General features: G+C 53.7%; 1 protein-coding gene across 7 annotated transcripts in view; it reads left to right on the top strand.

The window, feature by feature from the left end:
- MPRIP (myosin phosphatase Rho interacting protein) overlaps positions 1-20,218 on the top strand; it is an 88,918-nt gene that overhangs the window by 44,200 nt on the left and 24,500 nt on the right. For 3 of the 7 annotated variants that reach the window (XM_052773048.1, XM_052773050.1, XM_052773049.1), the window contains exons 7-17: positions 329-488; positions 609-845; positions 6,809-6,950; positions 7,490-7,606; positions 10,219-10,275; positions 11,686-11,754; positions 11,983-12,072; positions 12,534-12,643; positions 13,592-13,630; positions 17,098-17,683; positions 18,606-18,722. In XM_052773048.1, the coding sequence (XP_052629008.1) occupies positions 329-488; positions 609-845; positions 6,809-6,950; positions 7,490-7,606; positions 10,219-10,275; positions 11,686-11,754; positions 11,983-12,072; positions 12,534-12,643; positions 13,592-13,630; positions 17,098-17,683; positions 18,606-18,722 (1,724 nt within the window). Of the gene's footprint in view, positions 1-328; positions 846-6,808; positions 6,951-7,489; positions 7,607-10,218; positions 10,276-11,685; positions 11,755-11,982; positions 12,073-12,533; positions 12,644-13,591; positions 13,631-17,097; positions 17,684-18,605; positions 18,723-20,218 lie in introns of all 7 variants that reach the window. The other 4 variants (XM_052773052.1, XM_052773053.1, XM_052773051.1 and 1 more) reach the window with 3 other exon arrangements.

Raw genomic sequence — 20,218 nt, 5'->3', positions numbered from 1 at the left:
TGGACTGGGAAGGACAGAGATGGAAACGGGTGCATAGCGGTGACTGCAGCTGTCCATTTCTTGATTTGAAGGTTTAGGTCTTTCGTCTGTGCAAGCCCAACCCAAGGGTTGGACCAGCATCCCCAGTTCCCTGCAGACTGTCGTGCCATCTCCATGGGCATGAAGGGTGGTCAGGGTGGAAAAGCCAAGGGTGCAAGAGGTGGCACAGCATGAGGCTGGGGCCCAGACCATCTCTGCTCGCTTCCTGTCCTGGGTGGAATCGGCATGTTTTTTGTTAAAAGCAGAACTTGGACTTGAAACCAAGCATGGTGACTTCTCTGTCCCTTAGACGAGAGCTCCATGAACGGAGACCGGATAGACTGTGGGCGGAAGACGCGTGTCGAGAGCGGGTACTTTTCCTTGGAGAAGACCAAGCAAGACTCGAAGCTGGAAGAGCAGCAGCTGCCGCCCCCTCCGAGCCCACCCAGTCCCAGCACCCCAAACAACAGGTACAGTTATCCCAAATCGCCCTCGCAGGAGCATGCCCAGCCCTTTCCTTCCCCAGGTACCCGATCAGGCGACCGAATGATTCACAGCTTCTCTCTGAACTCCTTGGACTCGAAGAGCAGTTGCCCCATGCACAAGGACTCCAGCAGCAGAGATGTAGGAAAGGGAGCTGAAAAATCGGGGCGTCCCCTTTCTTTTAAAGCCAGCCGGCAGTACACCACCCTGGCCGACGTTCCCAAGGCCATTAGGATCAGTAATCGTGAGGCCTTCCAGGTGGAGAGGAAGCGGCTAGAGCGGAGAACCCGGGCCCGTAGCCCTGGGAGAGAAGAAGTGGCCCGGCTCTTTGGCAGTGAGAGAAGGTAAGGGATGAGTGGCTAATCTCCTTGCATGCTTGCAACGGCAGCGACGCTGCGTCCCCGCCACAGCCCTGGACAGAGCAGGCGGTATTTGCCGGGTGAAGCCCCTTTGTATTACAGTGCTCCTGGGTTTAAGGATGCCCATCCACACCGACCAGGCGGTGGGATGTCCTTAGTAGTGCCAGCAGGCAGGTGTCACCCTGCCTGGCTGCTTTGGGGACAGCTGGCTGTGGTGGGTGATGTTCGGTGGCCGTATTTGCAAGCAAGCCCACCCTCCCCATCCCCTCCCTGGCGCGGCACACGCTGGCAGCTGGCACCATTAATTAGTTAGCTCTCTAAATGGTGTTAGTGCCGGGCGCGTTACGCAACTGCCTAATGAGCTGAGAGAGGTTTCAAAATGTCACAGCATTAATCTGGGAGAGGAGAGGCGGGTGCAGCGCCGAGGCAGGGCTGCAAAACAGCTCAGTGCGGAGGAGGACGGGGAGGGCATCCGCACGCGCGCCTGCACCGCGCACCGGCATGCTTGGTGCTCTCCGGGCGAGGTGAAGGACGGGCTCGACTTGCCCTGGGAGAGACGCATTTGTGTGGTGAGGGCAGCAGAGCAAACTGGGAGACGGGCCCCGGGCGAGAGGGCTGCCTGCCAGTCTGATTTTCTTGCCCTGGTTTTCCTCCGGGCATGTTCTCTCTTGCACAGTTTCAGCAGGCGCTTCTCCTCCATTTCTTCCCAGCCCCTAAAGGACTGTTTTCCAGCCTGGCTTCTGAGAGCTGGGAGCGGGTCTGGGAAGCACGGCGCAGCTTTGTGCCGGTGCTGCCGGTCGGCAGGAGGATCCCAAACCCAGCCCAGCCCCGGCAGCATGCGCAGCGAGTGCTGGACTGGGAATAAAGGAGAAGAGCATGGGTTTGGCTTTCTCTGCCTTGGGAATTGGGTGTTCCCCGGGATGGAGGAGAAGGATGCCACATGGGTCCCTTGGCCACCCCGGCTGGGGACGGGGCTGAGGAAAGGCTGGTGACTGCTGGTTTGCAGGCTGAACTGGTGCAGCGTGTCGGCTCAGGTGTGGGTGAGATTGTGTCCCTGCACAGGACGCCGTGGCCAGTGCCTGTCCCCAGTGTGAGAGGACAGCGGGTTCCTCCAGTGCCGACAGTCCCTCGCTCCAGCCCCGAGGGTATCGTGCAGCACGGGGATCCAGCACCGAGCTGGGATGTGCCAGCCGAGGACAGGGAGGAGCAGATTTACAGGCAGATAACGGGCCCTGGGAGAGGATGCTGCTGCCAGAGACTGTCCTTTTTTAATGTCAGCCCCACTCATTGCCTGCTGACGAGTGCCTTTTCCCAGGGAAAGTCTGTTTTTTCCCAGCCCAGCTGGGCTCCTGGGGCTGTTAACAGGTTTTTATTGCCTTATCAGTAATGGCAAAAATTCCACTATGTCAGCCCAGGGCCTTTATCAGAGCAGGACGGGTGTAGGGAGACGAGTGCGAGCTGCACCAGGCACAGAGGTCTTGCTGCCCGTGGGGCTGAGCCTGGTCCGGTATTTGGGAGGGGGGTGATGGCAGAGAGCAGGGCAAGGGGTCCCCACTTGCCGGAGGGTTTGGCCAGGGATCACAGCCCGTGGCGCTGGAGGAGCATGCTGTGAGCAGGGATGGCTCAGCGGGCAGTGTTCAGGGACGGGCACGTTTGCTTTCTCCTCTGGTAACCTGGGAATTGGCCCATGTGGGTGGAGAGACCGTGTGTCCCAGAGCTCGGCTGGACTCCGCATGGCACGGAGAGGCAGTCCAGCGTCGCACCAGAGAATTAACATTCACCAGCACCCTGCTCAGCTTGGCTTGGCTGCTTTTTAAATTTGAGTTTACTTAGTCCACATATCCCTCTCATTTTTCTCTTCCAAGCTCAGGCTGTGCTGTTTGAGGTTGAGCAAATACAATAACTCACTTCCATGCTGTGGGGTCAGCTTTTTCCCCCGGGTTTAACACCATTTCTAATAATCCTTCTCAGTAACCCACTAACATGTCCGGGAACGCTTGCCTGAAATCACTTGCCCACATGCCAACCCCATAGGCGCCAGCCAGGCATCGTTCAGATCTGCCTTTCATCTCTCAGTGCAGCCAAATGAACTCGCTCTGATGCTGTTGGTATTTTCGGCTCTTCCTCCGGGTTTTTTTTTGTCTACCCACCGTAAATCAGTGCAAGTGTCAGAACTATGGATGGAAAAGAATTATTTTAGGTACCCAGTGCTGCATCCTGGGTGCACATCTGTAGGCTTTGCTCCCAATAAAGCTGTTTTTCAAGGCTTCTTGTCCTGTTATAGTAAGAGATATTACGTGACTTAAGTCCAGGACTGTGCTAGAAATTTTCTGTGTTGACCACTTATACCTGACGCTGACTCCACGCCTCATGCAGACGCCTGAGCTCGCAGCCACTCAGAAACATGAATCAGAAAACAGGAGATAATCTCCATGATTTTGGCGGAGCGGCAGAGTGCGAGTTCCCTCTGCTGGCACGCAGCAGGACGGGGCTGCCGGCATTGTGCAGGGGTGCCCGACCAGCCTGGGGGACAGAGGCTGTGTCCAGAGAGGTTGAGCCCTGCCTCCGGTCTCCCATCTCAGACCCATCCCTAGGGTGAAAGAGCAGGGGCAGCTCTTTGGAAATCCCATGGATGAATCTCAAAGCCTGTTTTGCACACAATATCACAGCTGAAGAGGGCTGCAGGGATGTCCTCAGACATTGGTCCCCGTATCCCAGCGGGGCTCTGCAGCTGCAGGGATAAATCCTGGCACATCTCAGAAGGGTGCCAACGGCTTTGGGAAGGAGACCACCATTGGGTGGGGAGTTCTTGGGGTGCATAGACCCGGAGCCCCTTCCTCTGGGTATGCTGCTGTGGGCTCACCCGCCTCCTGCAGCTCCCCGAGGAGCGTCAGGATTTCTGGTTGGCAAACTTGGCTTTTCTTGCACACTTCCAGGGATGCAGCCTCTAAAACTGTGGCTTTCCCGGTTGACCCCACGTTCTGCTCATGCTGGCAAGAGTCCACTGTGGCGTCTGCCAGACCTGCTGCAGGAGCATGGTCAGGGGGCTGAGGTGTATTTCTAGCCTCGATAAATAGCAGAGCTGCCTGAAATTGCTTAAAAGACTTTTCTTTCTCAAATTCCTTCTCTGGAGCTTCTTGAGACATAAGGCTCTGCTCTGAATGCTGCTTCTACCCCTAGAGAGGAGCGCCTGCTCTCCCAAGTATAGTTTTTCTTTTCTTGTAAAACTATCCTCTTCATTTTTGTGGACCTCTTGGGGAAATTCCTCTTCCTTTTCCTGACACTCGCTGTCTTTCTTGCTGCTAAATAATGAATGAATCCAATAAAAACAAGCCCTTTCTTCCAATCAAAGAAAATCACTTTAACGATAGCTTGTGCTGGTCTTTATAGCTTTCCTTCCCACCGCACACACCCCTCCACCTAACAACCAAGATCTGCAGCTTGGGTTTAGTGGCCTGGAAAAGATTAACAGCCTGCATGGCCAAAGAACTCCTTGGGATGAGCTTCGTAGTTGAGAAAGCACTAAATGGCACTGCAGCTTTTAAAACGCTTCTTCGTACCTGTCTGCAGCCTTGTTTTGTCAACATGGAGCTGCTGTTCAGAGGGAGCAGCTTTCTCCTCCACGTGGTGGGGAGGAGAGCCCTTCCCCTCCCCGTCCCCCCAGGATCTCTAGCAGTAACCTCTCTGAAACGTTGAGCTAATGGGAAAAAAACGATTCTTTCCTGTAATCCGGATGATATTAACCCTTGGGGCTGTGATTTGGTTGCAGTGATTTATTTTTCTCTTCCCTTTTTCAATGACGAATTACTGGAATGATTTTGATTTTGTTTTGTATGTAGATGCAGATATATAATTTCCTCTTCTGTTCATTCATTTTCCAGCCTTGTTTTCTTCCAGGTCTTGTTGCTCTCCACCTTCTCCTGCTGTGTTGCTGTGTGACGTGTCCGCCTTTACTTCGCCTGCTTCGCTACCATCTCATCTCAATCTCAAGCCGTAGAACAACCTGGTGGTGCAGCCCCTTTCATGAGAAATCAACCTGCTTTTGATTTTGTTTTACGTTTTTTGGTTGGGTTTTTTTTTTACTCCTGATTTGTTTTTCTTCAGGCCTTCACCTAGTAGGGTACAGACAATGTTAATTCATGGACCTCTTACTCCCTCCTAAACTGAGACTCAGAGAAGGCTGGGCCAGTGTAAAAAGGGTTAAAAAACGGTGACTCCAAAACAGTTCCCCATCTATCAGTGAACAGAGGACGTGGATTTATGCTCCGCAGGCTGGCTTATTTGAATGGACATCTCATGAGCAGAACATCCCAGGGGGATGGGGAGCTCTGTGCGAGCCTGGGATCTGCCCGCTCCCAGTCTGCAAACTGGGAGGTAGCAGGGGCTGAACAGATGTCCCATAAAAACATCAGAGACGTTTGAATTTCCAAAGCAAAGTCTTGCCCACCGATTTTGTCCCTTCCTCTTTGGTTGTGGGCTTCAGTGCCCAGTCCTGGCAGCCTGGCTCTGAGCAGCAGTGGGGGGTGTCCAGCCCGCTGGGGGACGTGATGTACTCAGACTATTCGTCTCATTTATGGAATTTGGTGCAAATGTTGGTTGAAAACTGAACATCTCGTGTTTTTTGAGTCCTTAACAAGCTGTTCCTTTTTGTGGGAAGGGTTAAAAATGTTTTTTTTGGATAACGTGTTTTCCCTCATGTGATTGCCATTGTGATTTTCATGCACATTAGAGGTTCACATAGAGCAAGCAGCCCTGAGTTTAGATGCGGCACGTGTGGGTCCAAATTTCGTGTCAAGAACCCACCCAGACTGAGCATTTTGGGGAGGTTCGAAATTGAGCTTTAAACCTCACAGCTTGGAGCTCAGCTGGCGTGTGTGTTGGTGGTGGGTTATTGCTTCACGTTCCCAGGTTGTGATTAAAGACCTGAGGTTGATACTTGCCCGAACCCCTGGGCATGCAAACTTAGACACCAGCAGGCCCTTTGAAAATTCGAGTATTTCCTCTCCTGTGGGTCAGCGAGCAGCTTTTCATGCTGAAACGGCGCTTTTAATTCCACCTGCAAAGGCCTGTTGTTCGCTCGTTCTTAGCAGCATCCCATTTGGGTTTGGTCCGGGGTTGGCTCCTGCTCCATCCACATTTCTTCATAGTTCTCCTCCGTCCTCGGAGACATGTGTGCCACGGTGTGATGGGCCACCGAGGCGGTGTCTAAGAGCCCAGGTTGTGCTCCCTGCTGTCCATACTGGATTTGCAGACCAGTTTGAGAGGAGGGTAGAGCCCCGGGGTTTCGCAGGGGATGTCCTGCTGTGCCTGCACAGGGTGCTCCTCATCTCCTCATGCCTCTTCAGCTGGCACACCTTGCGAGCCAGACCCATTGCCTGGAGGCACCTACGGACACTCCTCACTCAGTGCAGTCCTGTGGAAGTTACCTGTGTGGGGCTGAGTTTTCAGAGAGTATCTATTGCTGTGAACACGCAGGGTGACCCGTAGCCACCCGTTACCTCTGCACCCCAGCTTCCTCTTATGTGTCTCTGCTCTGTGGTCTGGGGGGCTGTCGATAGCTGCAGTGCCAGAGAGTAAAGGCAAAGCTTAAGCCAAAGCTGCTCAATAATCCCTGCTTCTCAAAGGGCTGTAAAATTTACAAGTAAAAAGTTATTTCTGGTTTTGCAAGGGTTTTCTAGATATTTAAGCAGATACTATTTGTGGAGCTGAGTAGTGAGGTTTTTCCCCACTTTGGCTGCAGGTAAAGTGGTGCATGTCAGATTGGGGCATTTTGCCCTGGATTTGTGCACGTTAGAGCTTGCAGAGAAACGGTGACCAAAAGCCAGGTGTGCATGAACACTGGGTCTAGCAATTCTGCAGCCTTAAATTTGTGGGATTGTACAGCTCAGCGCAGTTGCTGTTCTTGTGTTTAAAGTGGCTCTGGTTTCCCCTTTCTCTCTGTTTTCCAGGCGATCCCAGGTAATTGAAAAATTTGAGGCATTAGATATTGAGAACGCGGAGCACATGGAAACGAATGTGTCGGCTGGTGCTGCCCTTTCCAGTGAGACGCGGCAGGGCAGGAGCGAGAAGAGGGTTTTCCCACGGAAACGGGTAAGCTGCTCAGCCGAGGTCTTGTGGTGGGGTTTGGAGGATGGCATCTGGGATCCAGCAGCCCAGGACAGAGGGTTTAGCTGTAAGATTTAGTTATAGGGTTTGTCCCTGGGTAGAGAAGTGGATCTGGAGTCGCAGGCAGGCTCATGCAAACCGCTGTGTGTGCTCAGTCTGTGCAGATTTGCTGCTTTCTGTTCTGCTCCCTTGGCCCAGCTGCAGGTCAGAGTGGAAAATCAGGCTGTCTTTTCTCCTTCTTCCAAAATAGAAGGAGAGAAACTTCAGATCTGGCATGGCAGGACACACCAGGATGGGGTAGAGTAACAAAAGAAACAGGCAGTCTTGAAAGTCCCAGATACGCTTAGATATATTGGGAACAAATTAATGCCTGAGAGTACAAAAAAAATGTATTGCCAATGAAATGACACTTGTTCTGAGCCTGAGATGCCCCTTAAATATGTGGATTTTTATGCCATGAGCCAAGAGAGTGGGACTCGCTGTCCTAGTTCCTGCGCTGATCTGGGCTAATGCTGTTTACACAGGACTTCACTTGCGAAGGTGCCGCTGTGGGCTCCATCCTGGATGTGTCTGCGTCTCCTCTGTCCCCGCATCGCCGGGCAAAGTCGCTGGACAGAAGGTCCACAGAGTCCTCTATGACGGTGAGCCGCCAGGGCTGTGTCCTCTGCCTCGGGGGAGGACGTGAGAGGCCCGTCCTGGGCAGGTCTGGTGAAAACTGCTGCTTTCCCTGTAGCCAGCACGTGGGACATAGGATACGCTCGGATTCGGAGCAGGTTTCAGTGACTTAGCTTCACACTTCACACTTGGCATGTTAAGGAGAGCTAACACATGGCCTAGTTTTCTAATGCCGCTTCCTTGATGTTTATGCAGTTGCAAGTGGGTGTGAGTGGGACGAAGGCTGCGAGGAAGGGCTGAACCTGCCCTCCTGAGCTTTCCTCCCTTTGCATATTTCAAATGCTCACCAGACCTGGAGGCAAACAGTACAGAACAAACACAAAATGCTTTCCTCTCACTTGCCACCCTTCTGTAGGAACAAAATAAATACACTTGCTAATCTCTCAAAAAGATTACACAGCCATTGTAAATACGAGCTGCGCTTTTCGTGGATGGACAGCTTCTATTGAAGTACTTCTCAGAAAAATGCAGTAGCTTAGCATTTCTGTAGTAGCTTTTCATGTAGACTTGTACAGCCACAAGAGCGATTTTTAAATTCTTGGTGGTAATAAAAAGGTGCAAGAAGTGCATATTAAGTGGCAATGCACATCGTCTAGTGAAGGCAAGAAAATCATGCAGTCAGTGGGAAGAAAACCTTTTCCTTGCATTAAATACGCTTTTATTGTGCCACTCCTGCTATAAAAGTAGCAATGTAAGAAAAACCTGCATGTCCGCTGGCTTGCAACCGTGATTGCAAGACTCTCCCCTGCCCGTCGGGTTCACTGTGTCAAATCAGATCAGATCGGTTATTCATCAGGGTAAAAGCCGAGGGAGAGTTCATCCCTTGTTAGGCTCAGTGAGTTACAGCAGAGCTGCGGCTTGCACTGCGTGGGTATCTCTTCCATCAAGTGCTTCATCTGTTTTTGGTTTCTAATGTCTACACCCTTCAGTGGCAGCTGGTCGCACACTTTTTGTGCTCCAGCAGCTTTGCAGCTTCGGGCAAAGCCTGTGCTCTCTTGCCTGCCCAAGCACTCAGAGGAAAGCAGAGGGGTTTCCGTGGAGGAGTGGGACCTGCAAGAGAAACCTTCCCGCTCCAGTTGCTTCTGTAGTGTCTCGCTGCAGCCCAGTCTGAAACGTGTGCATATACAGTTTAGCAGCCTCTTTCCTCTCTGGCTGCTTCTATGCCTTTGCTTAAATTTTAAGGAAACTGAGAAGCGTAGTATGAATGCTGCTAAGGAGGGGTTTATCTGCTTTTGCAGAAGATTCTTGCCCTGTGATTCTTCTCAGTTGATAAATAACAAGCCCATGAACAACTGTAACTCTTGCAGGCCCTCTGTTTCCTTCTCTGCAAAGTGCATGGTTGGGAGCTGGTTATTTTTGATCCAAAATGTATATCCTTTGCTTGGCGCTTTCCTGTTGTACAAGAAGGAGCTTAAACAGGACCCAGATCCTGGAAGCCAGGTCCCACCTGCACTTCAGCAGAGGAGAAGCAGGCAGGTGGTGGTATTGCGCTCTCAGGGTAAATTAGGGCTGAGATTAGGACGCCCAGCTCTCATAGCCTACTTGAGAGATGGATGTAGTCGTTGCAAATGCAATTTTCTCTATAGTTTGTTTGTGGCTTATCGCTGCCTTGTCAGCAGGTCCTGGTGGGGCTCGGCGGGTTTATTGCCTGCAGCCACATCACAGCCAGGGCTGCTCAGGCTGGCGTCTGTCCGCTCCTTCCTCCAGTTCGCTAGGGATTCGGGAAGGGCAAGGTGGCATTTACTTTCCCCTGTGTTTTTGTGGAGCAGGGCTGGGTTCCCGCCACTGTGGGAGCACTCAAACGTGGGTTGTGGTGCCCCAGAGCATAGGTTTGATTGAATAGGCTTCCAGACTCCAGTTTTCCATTGCTCCCCTTGCTATAGCCCATTTCAGAAACTACAGCTGCATTTCACACACTGCTGTCCTTTCCTCCTCCACTCTGCAGCACATGGAGCAGCTGGAGGAGCTCAGCCTCGAGGGAGTGAAAGCATTTCCACCACATCCTTCCCTGCGTGCGGGCAGGGCTGGGAGGAAGGGCTGGCAGGATTTATCCCACGCTGTCTTGGTTGCTTTTCTCAGAGCTTCAACATCCTGATGCACCCACTTTGGAAGAAAGAGCAGGTGTTGTTTGGGTGGTGCAGTGCTGGGATTCCCTGTATTTCCAGCCTTTGGAACTCAGTCTTGTTTTGAACCCTGCAGCCTTGCATCAATAGCACGTAGTTTGTCCTTCGTAATATATAATAGAGGGACAAAACTGCCTGCAGTCTTGCTAATTCCTTGCTTCTCCTTCCTCTGTAATGCTGCTGTAGCAGTAGGAAATTACAAGAGAAGTGCTAGGAAGGGGACAGCCTGAATAAACCATACAGCAGGTCTCTGTTCCTCCTGGGAGCGAATGTTTAGCCACCACGCAGTATAACGATCCAATTTGGATCCAAGGTCCCTTCCAACCCAAACTATTCTATGATTCTATGCATTTAACTGTTGCTGGTCTGTTTTATTGCTGTGCTGTGTTTTATCAAGCCGTTGCTGATAAGACGTTTCTTCCCTCCCCTCTGATCGCCTCTCTCCTTTCTTGTAGCCCGACCTGCTGAACTTCAAGAAGGGCTGGTTGACAAAGCAGTATGAGGACGGGCAGGTGAGTCCGGGGAGTGCTCTGCCCTTCGCGTTGGTCTTTGGAGCTGCGGTTTGTCCCTGTTTCTGGCAGCTGACACTCACTCCGATGTCCCGGCTGTTCAGGATGTGCATGGGGCTGCGCTCGGCGCTGACAAAGCCCCGATGTCCTTGCACCGTAGATCAGCATTGGGCCATGCTCCAGATGGGGGAAACAACATGTAGGTGCTTGGGCAGAGCAGCAACAGGGAATTTGTACAACTCTGGAGCCACGCAGCAGTGGTTGTGTGCAAGCCCTCTGCAAACGGTGTTTGTCTTGGCGTGGGAATAGCTGGTGCTCTGTCCTGGGGAGGTTTCAAAGCCCCACAGCTGGATATCATGTCATGGGTTTTTAGGAAGCTGGGGCAGCTTGGATAGCAGCACTGGTTTCGCGTTCCCATTCTCTTGTTAGTCTCATCTCTCTTGCGACCCAGCAACCTCTTTGGTGTCAGTAATGAGGCTCAGATAAGGTCCCCTGAGTGCTGGGGAAATGGCAGGGCCAAGAAATAAATAAATGCCTCTTGAGTTGGCACTGAGGGAAGCAGCTGCGGCCACTTCCCTCCTGTCCGCTCCCGGAGAGATGCAGGATATGCGGCTCTATTGGAGCCTTAGAGATGGGCACTGATGCCGAGGCGGCAGGGTGCCCTGGCTGCTTGCAATCCGCCCCTTCCCTGGATTTCCTTCCCTCCTGCTCAGCCTGTTGAGGGAAAATGAAGGTGACTCGCCCACGGCTGTGAGCACCGTGGCCCGGGCTCCACTGTGGGTACCCACTGGTGCGTTGGGGGGCCAAGGGCACGTCTGTAGGCAGCCAGAGGGGGAATCGGCTGCTGGAGCAAGTGCTTTATTTACTGAAAGCTGCCTTGGGTAAGACTGTGCCTCGCTGGGAGCGTGCAGAAGGCCTGTTTGTATAGAGCAAGGGCCAGGAATAGGCTCCAACTTAGGTACTGCAGATAAAACATGAATGTTTTACTGCTTTTTTAAAATTTTTTTTAAAAAGGTCCCTTGAAGGCTTTAAGTGCAGCCACTAAAAGCATTGTCTTGCCAGTGGAGCTAATGGGAAGGCTCCGACTGCCCCCGTGGCTCTCACAGTGTTTCACCATCACATGCAGGGTTGGTGCCACTGAGGGTCCAGCACTCTGCCAGTGCGGCAGCGCTGGGGAAATCAGTGTCCTGGCAGTGCAAACCATCACGGTGTCCCTTGCATTGCTGCCTGTTCGGGTGTCCCCTTCCTCCCAGGAAGGCCTCTCGGTGAAGCCGGGTGCGGAGCTGGGAGGGGAGAGGCTGCGAGCTGCCTCCCTGCGGGGAATCTCTGCTGGGTGACCTGTGACGAGCTGCCGGGGCGGCACTGGTGGGGAAGAAGCAGGATTATAAATGCCCCATCTTGGTTGTTTCCTAGTGGAAGAAGCACTGGTTTGTGCTGACCGACCAGAGCCTGAGATACTACCGGGATTCGGTGGCGGAGGAGGTAAGTGTCTTCTCCCATCGGTGTTCAACCCATCACTCTGCACCCCTGGGAGTCCCAGGTGCTCCCAAAACTGACCCCGGGCAGGTTGTCTTCCCAGATGCCAAGGTCCTGGAGCACCGCTCTTCAGGGCTTTGTGCTTCTCAAGGACCTGCTGCGTGCCTCCCTGCGAGCCCACCGCACTTTGGGGTTGCAAAGCATTACGGCTTATTTTACCTCTTCCCTCTCCAGGCAGCTGACCTGGATGGAGAAATTGATTTATCCACGTGCTACGATGTTACCGAGTACCCGGTTCAGCGAAACTACGGCTTCCAGATCCATGTAAGGAGAATGTGGGGAGGAAGAAGAGTCCAGCTGCAGGACAGCAGACAGGGCTGCTCACATTGTGCAGCTGCTTGGGGATGCTCATCTGTGGCAAGGGAAACATCTCCCCAAACACCTAAGAGAGGCGACTGGGCATCCCCCACAGTGCTCCAGAGAGCTATGGCCTTGGGTTTGAGAGCCAGTTTTTCGGTTCACAAAAAATGGGGAGGGGGAAAGGGAAGGTTTTGTCTCAGCCTTAGGGTCTCGGCTACGGCAAAACTAGCCTGATTGCTGAGAGATGTTAATTCCCACCGTGAGTGTGCTGGAGGATGGAGGGGCTGGGTGCGACGTCCGCGTGGCCGGCGAGAAGTGCCCCAGCGCTGGGTGCTCGGGGCTGGGTGCAGGGTGGTACTGGGGGGGGTGGGAAGGTGCTGGTGGGTGCAGTCAGCTGCTCTGAGCTGGTCCTCCTCTCTCGCTAGACGAAGGAAGGGGAGTTCACCCTGTCCGCCATGACATCGGGCATTCGCCGCAACTGGATCCAGACCATCATGAAGCATGTTCGCCCTACCACTGCTCCCGATGTAACAAGGTAAAGGGGGGAGTTTAGCAGCCCCTGCAGTTGTCTGGTTTGCTGTGCAGGAATAACTCTTCCCTTATCCCCTTTCTTTCCTCTTCCTGAGCCTGTCCGTTCCTGGAAGCTGCGGCTCTTTCTCACATCCCTCTCTGGGCTTAATTTGGATACGCTTTGTGGGGATGCTGATATGCTGAGTTACTCTTAACGCGTGCAGATTTCAAAGCGGGTTGAAAATGTGGCTTTAATTTGTGCATAGGAATATGAAATACTGTTCCTATATCAAGGCTCCTCTGGATTCCCACCAGGTATTGTGAAACCACTTGGATTCAGTTGTGCTGGGTTCCCCCTTTCCTCTGGCTACTGTTCAGCATGAGCTGCCCATCCCCTCCGCGGGTCACGGCAGCACGAGCCCAGGGTTCAATTTAGAAGCTGTTTGGCTCTGATATATTTTAAACTCCAGCCAGCAAATCGTCTTCCCTCCTCTTTTGATCTTCCAGATAGCTGCCGCAGCTCATTCCCCTTACGCGTTAGTAATGCTCGCGTCTCCTCCTGCCGTCAGTGCCAGAGGAAGGGACCCCCCCGCTTCACAGAGTACCTTCTGTGAGCGCTTGCAGCTGCGGGTAAAGGGTGTTTGACCTCCTCACAGCTAACCGTGCCAGCCACACTCGTACGGGCCACCTCTTACAGGCTTCATGGACACGGCCGCACCTTTAACTCCGTCTCCTGTCCTTACCATAGCTGCAACGAGCAGGTTTTTGCCAGGTTTGTCCCTGCATTGATGGAATGGCTCTTCTCACCCGGTGCTGTTGACCTGGAGATGCTCCAGCCTCTCCTTCCCCATCCCGCTTGGCACTCGGCCACCGTTTCCCAGCCCTGCCCGAGCTCTGGTGGATCTCACGGGGGTCTCGGGGAAGCCGCCTCTTTCCTCACTCCTGTGTATGTTTGATTTCCATGCAATCCCAGGAAAAACTTCTCTTTGAAACTATCCGTGCTGAAGCCCAGGTTGGAAAACTGTGTTCTCTCCTGTATTAACGTTTTGTGGTTTGTATATCTCGTGATTCACTGCATGCTTCTCCTTTTCTGCACCTCGGATGGGAAGTCCTGCAGTTTCCATTTATTTTTCTTTTCTTTTCCCCCCCCCCTTTTTTTTTTCTTTAAATAAAAGCCAGAGAGAAGGGAAGAAGCAACCTGGTCTTGACACTTGATTTCCCCACACTGGTATCTTCCGATGTGACTAGATATGAAGATGAAGACCAAGGAAATTTGAGGGGACTTGTCTGCCTTTAAAGAGCCAGATATATTTACAGCCTAACAGGTTACTGCAGCACGGTAGTCCTGTGCTCACTGTCTTTGCATCTGCTCCAAGCCCACGTGAAGTGGTTTGACGTGGCTTACCCTTGTGAGAGGGTCCAAGCGCAGGTACCAGTTGGGCAGTAACTTGTTACGCTGCATAAATAGACTGTGAATCTCAATCCTGAGCTGGGGAAAAGGAAATTATAGGTGCACTTCTGTCGTTTTCCACCGAGCTGGTTTTGGATGGGGTAGAGTCTGGCATGGGTTAGTCACTTTGCTGAGAAGTTGTTGCTGTGAGCTGAAGGGCTGCACCGTCTGTGAAGCAGGGCTGTGTTCACCCGGTGCCTGCTTGCAAGCCCTTTGCCGCGGCGTGGGGTATCCCAGCCCATCCCACCTGGCTTTGGGCACGTCATTAACATCCACACCTGGGGAGCGTCTTGTGAACAGGGCTGCTGGAAAGCTGAAGGACAGACTGCCAAAGGCTCATGATGGAGAGGTGGCAAACGTCTGCACAGCGTGGCCAGGGTGCAAGAGGGACGTTAGTCTGGGTGCTTGGCTGTGCCGGGAGGGCAGTGGTGTTTGCCCCGTCCCTGGGACCGGTCCGACTCCACACACTCCTGCAGCCCTCTGCTGTGTCTCATTAACCTGCTGCCATGTCTCCACCAAGCCAAACACACTTTTTCTCGGTTACTCAAGTCCTAATTACTGTTTATATTGCTGCATGTGTCAGCACCCGGGGCGGGGGGCAGATGCTGCACTGCTCCCTGCCCTCAGCAGTGCCCTGCAGTCTGCAGAGACACTAATTACACTCTGCTAACGATGACCGTGCAGATACAAAATACCCACAAGAAAGAAGGTGGCTGCTTCGGCGCTGGGTCCTTGTTCAGCTCGTGGCCCCAGTGAGGCTGAGCTCCCCAGCGCTCCCCCAGTTCCCTGCAGCCTTTGTGTGCTTCTCGCACGCTGCGGCAGCGTGCTCGGCTCGCAGCTTGCACCACTCCCACAGCCACCCATATTAAAAAAAACAACTTTTTGTTTTGACCTATAAATACCACTGCGAGGCAAAGACACCCCCCCCCTCCCATGTGATGTGAATTAATTTGTCTGGGATGGAGGAGATGTGAAATGCTTGAGCAGAATTAATAGCCATGGGGTACTTGCGGGAGATGAAATGAGAAACTTTGGGTCAGTCTTCTGAGTATCTTAACTCAGTTCCCAGCGGCCGTCCCTCTGCTCCCTGACACACATCCCATGCCCTTTGGAAAGCAACAGGAGAAATGAGCTCACGAGAGTTGTCACCTCTAGAAATGCCGAGATTCTTCCATGTGGTATTTAGAGCAGCATAATTTCTGTCTCTCAACAATGTCCGAGGGGCCCCTGGACCCCTTTTTTTCCTAGCGCTTTTCTCCATTTTAAGACTCCATCTCATCCCCGCTTTACTTATTTAAAATGCAGCTGTAATCACTAACTGACTCCAGATTGAGCGCCTGGCTGTGGAGTCATGCAATATCTTCTAATGGTTGAGGAGTGAGGAGGTTTCATCGTGGTGCCTTTTGGGTTTATTTTATTAGCTGCAAGTGACAGAGCTGAAGAAGGAATTATCTCTGAGCTGGTTTTAGCCTGTAACTGCCAGAGTTTCTTGAAACCCAGCTCTACTGAGCCCGTGGTTTGATCGTGGATGAAAGTGCATCGGAAGATACTAGCCCCGGACCCATGCAGAGTCATCTCTTTGCTCCATTCTTTGTTTTGGGCATATGCACATACATGAGGTTGTTGGCTGCGGGAGCTGGGGTGTATTACCAAGGCAGGAGGAGAAGCCGTGTTGCTGCTGCTCCCTCCCGGTCACAGCAGTCTCAGTGCATGCGGTCCCGTGGGTCAGAGCCCCGTTAGCGGTGATCTGCCTGCAGCGAAGGGCCCGGGGACCTGCTTTCCAGCTCTTCCCACTGCGCCCTTCTAGAAAGCTTGTGGAGGCTGTGCTGGAGGCTGGAGCCCGGGGGGATGCTGTGGGTGTACTGGAAGGGGGGAGAGCTAGGAGTCAGCCTGAGCAGCAGGGCTGTGCCTCGGGAGGCATCTCGGGGGCTTCTGATAGCAAAGAGGGTTCAGCAAATGCCTGCCACTCTCTCAGGATGGGCTTCCTCTGCAAAGTTAGCATACTGCTATTTTCTTTTTTTAATTTCGATCTGCATGTTACAAGGCTGGCATGTCTACGTTTAATAAGCTAATACTGCATTATGGATTATCCTTAGGTTGGAAACAGTATTGCCTTCCCCTGTTAACTTTCCCTGCTTGATGAGTATGTTTCCCCTCTCAACCTACCACCTTCTAACTCAGCACTAAAAATCATTCCTTGCTTGAGAAATTTGAGAAATCGGCATTTTCAGTGACTTCCATGGTGTGCTGAATAACTCTTGCTCTCCTTGCTGCACCGACAACTGCACATACGGTGTGCAGCCCCCGTGCCGGGGTGGCTGCCCGTGCTGCCCGCAAGGCTGGTTTCCCTGGGGGAGATCTGTGCCTTCAGTGCAGATAGTGGCACGGAGAAGTTTTCGACCCGTTCATACCCCAACTTTGCCAAGCTCGAGGAAAAACTTCCCCCTGTTACCCAAGACCTCTGGGAGCTGCTCTGTGCTTCTCCGCCCCGCAGCTCCGAAGCCAGACTGACTTTGGTGGGACTGGTGGCATCTTCCCCGCAAGCACGTGACTATGGCCGCATCGACCGGCGTGTGTGCATGGAGCCCCGCAGCCGGGGAGGCGGGCGGCGAGCCAGCTGGTGGGCCCCGGAGGAGCTTTCGAAGCCTCTTCCCCACCTGGCATGACGGTTCGGGGTCGCTGCCTCGGCCACGGGCTGCTGCTGGGTCGTGGTTGCCGGCCCTGGGGTGGCTGCCGAGGAGATGCGAGGTCGGGATCGGCTGCTCTCCGGGGGTCCGGGGGGTGCCCAGGAGCAGCCGGGGCCGCTTGCACCATGGCTTTGCACACCAGCGTGATCCCGGGGAAGGGCAGCGGCGGCTCCTGCGCCCGAGAGGTGATGGGAGACGGAGGGGCAGGGGGGGCACCCACGTGGCATTGGCTTGGGCTTCCAGCAGCCCCTTTCCACCCAGCTCTTCAAGGCATGCGTGGGAGTGCCCGGCCGTCTGGAGCACCCACTGACGCTTTCCTTCACCCTCTCTCTGTCCTCGCAGCTCCCTGCCGGAAGAGAAAAGCAAAACAAGCTCTTCCTTCGAGACTGGTCCAAAGCCGAGCGAGAAGCCGGATGCGGAGCAAGCTGAGCTGGACCCGGAGCAGAAGCGGAGCCGTGCCAGGGAGCGCCGGCGAGAAGGACGGTCCAAGACCTTTGACTGGGCTGAATTTCGCCCCATCCAGCAAGCCCTGGCGCAGGAGCGTGCAAACGCTGCAGACTCCTCCAAGAGCGGCTCTGCCGCCTTCCCCAGGGATGCCAGTGCCACCGATGCCGACCCGGGAGAGCTGGAGCGGGAGCGGGCCCGGCGGCGGGAAGAACGGCGCAAGCGCTTCGAGATGATCGATGCCGTGGACGGGGCAGGGTCGGAAGAAGCACTGAGAATGGAGGTGGACCGGATCCTGCCCGTCCCGGCGGACATCAAACCGCAGAACGTCCACGTGGAGATCGAGCAGCGCTGGCACCAGGTGGAGACCACCCCGTTGCGGGAGGAGAAGCAGATCCCCATCGCGCCCCTGCACCTTGCCCACACCGAGGACCGGGATGAGGGGCTGACAAAGCAGCACTTGACCACACTGCTGGAGAAGGAGGTAAAGTCGGGTGCGTGGGGTGCAGGCTGCCTGCCGAAGTGGCCTTCAGGCCACTGCGGGAACTGTAGGAAGCCTGAGCAAGGCTTAAAAAGGATGCATTTATTCCTGCTTCGTAATAGCAACGAGTGGGGATGCCGTAGGTTCCCCTGGGGAGCTGGCAGGGCACAGACCCACGTCCGTTCCCGTTCAGCCCTGCTGGCAGCTTTCATGTTCCCACGGCTGCAGAAAGGGCTGTTCTTGCAAGAGTGGTACTTCATTACCCCCTCCCAGCCAACGCAGCCTACGCTTCTGTTGGTCATTAGCCAGCCTGCCTCTGATGAGGTGGGTACGGTTGATGTGTATCAACCAGACTCTAAATTCAAATTCATAATTCTGTGTGCCTCTGCAGCTGTAGAGATTTGGGTCTGCAGTTATGTCTGCAGAACTATAAACTGGCTTGAGTTGTAGCACACACCACAAAGGTTCCCTTTTTGTGGAGCCTACATTAAACAATCTTATGATTTTAGGAAAAGAAAGGAGACTCGGCTCGCTTGGAAAAGGTCCATGCCTGGGATAACAAAGGTTGTTGTTTGTTGGGATTAAGGTGTATTAGCAGGAATGAAAGGGGTGCAGGCGTGGAGTAAGCAGGAGTATCACCGATCTGAACCGGGCTGGGATTTGCTGGGGTCATGCCTGGCACGAGCTGGTGCCGTTCATCCTTTGCTGCAGTGAGCTTTAGGAATTAAACTAACGCGTAACTTAGTTCTTTCAGAGGGGAGGGATTTTGCCTGGCAAAATGAAATCCAGATCCCAGAGCAGAGCAAAGCAGCGGTGCCATCAAAAGCCCCGTTCATTCTGCTCTACGTCCCCTCCAAGCCGCTTGCTCCTTATGGCTCACCCCCTGCCCACTCCCTGGACGCTGTCTTTGTTCGTGTCCTTCCAGCTGGAGCAGAAGCAGAAGGAGGCCCTAGAGCTCCTGGAGCAGAACCGGCACCTGCAGGACCAGCTGAAAGTGGCACTGGGCCGGGAGCAGAGCGCCCGGGAGGGCTACGTGTTGCAGGTAGGAGAGTGGGGAGGAGAGAGAAATCCGTCTTCCTCTGTGTCCGAGGGGGACCCTGGTGGGCTTCAGTCCAGCGTGTTTGTGGGGGCATACTGGTTGACGCAGAGGTGTGTGCCACTGAGCGGGCTCCACGATATTTGACCACCTTGCAAATATTGCTAATTCTGTAGCCTTACCAGGATCATCTGCTTAACAAAACCTCTGATCTGGGATGCAGTAGACAGAAGATAGCATTACCTACTAGTGTCCCCAAGGGAAAACAAAACGCAGCCATGGTAGACAGATGGGACCTCAGCAAAGTCCACCTCTGATCCATCCTATAATGTGTTTGCTTATGCAACAGCTGTTTCCCCCTTTCTGTGCCCCAGATATTCCCCTCAGGCAGTGGGGTGCACATAAGGCTTTGTAAGCATCTAGTAGCCCAGCGGTTGCTCCTGGCTGGGGAGTTTGTGTGGCGGTTACATGGGCAAGCACAGCACGCGCAGGCGTATCTCCCAGGCACGTTCCCCGCAGCCAGAGTGGGATTTGCACGGGGACGACCTGTTGTCTTGGATCACTTTGGTGGTTTCTTCTGTTTTAAGATGCCTTGCCTCAGCAACGCCTAGAAGTGTGTTTTGGAGGTTCTGGCAAAAGAGGCGAGAGAGTCTCTTGGGAAGCCTTTCCTCCCCTTCTCCAAACAAAATGGACTTTCTCCAGCCCTTTCTCTGGGAGCATCTGTGCCCGGAGGAGCCGCGATGCCTGCAGGGCAGCTTCTGGCTGCTCTCATGGGTCCGTGGTCCTGTTTTGTGCAGAGGCAGCATTTTGACCTGCTCAAATCTACTTGGCCAAACCGGCTCTGGATCGAAGTGGCCGTGCGTGGCCACACGCTGCGCTCCCATGGCAGTAAACCCGGTGTCGATGCTGAACCTTGCCTCCTTATTTCTCACGGGAGAAATTGCCCCTGAAGAAGTTACACAGGCAGTGGAGCCAGCCCAGGTAGGGGGGCATCTTGCCTTCCTTGCTGGTGATCTCCCTGGAGGAGTTATTAATGCATTTATTTCTGGAGTCCCCAAGCTGACAGTGCTTGCTCGATTGGAGGAGTTCCATTTTCACTTGGCAGTGTTGGAAGAGCAACTAACTCCCACTTCCCTGGGGCAAAGGCATCCGACCTCCCTTTGCCAGGAGCCTGAAAAAATCAGGGAATGGGGCTAAAAGCTGGATGCTAAATCCACTGTCAGATTGGCCGTGTTGAAGTTGGCCGTAACGCCTCAATAGGAGGAGGGGGGGCAAGAGGGGAAGTCCGCAGAAGGGCTGAGCAAATCATTACTCCAGTGAGAAGTGACCCAAACGTTGACCTAGAAGTTGGAGAGGGTTTTCGGAAGGGTTGGAGGCTTTTGCTTGCTCCAGTCTAATTGTTCTGGGGATTTCCCTTCTGTTTCCCCGGGAACAGAGGGATTAAAGTCCTGAAGCAGAAGGGAGTAACCCCACCAAACCCTGCTGGGGTGGAGGGAGTGGAA

The sequence above is a fragment of the Harpia harpyja genome, chromosome 21, assembly GCF_026419915.1.
Source record: "Harpia harpyja isolate bHarHar1 chromosome 21, bHarHar1 primary haplotype, whole genome shotgun sequence".
Taxonomy (NCBI): domain Eukaryota; kingdom Metazoa; phylum Chordata; class Aves; order Accipitriformes; family Accipitridae; genus Harpia; species Harpia harpyja.
This window is presented reverse-complemented; position numbering and strand designations above follow the sequence as displayed.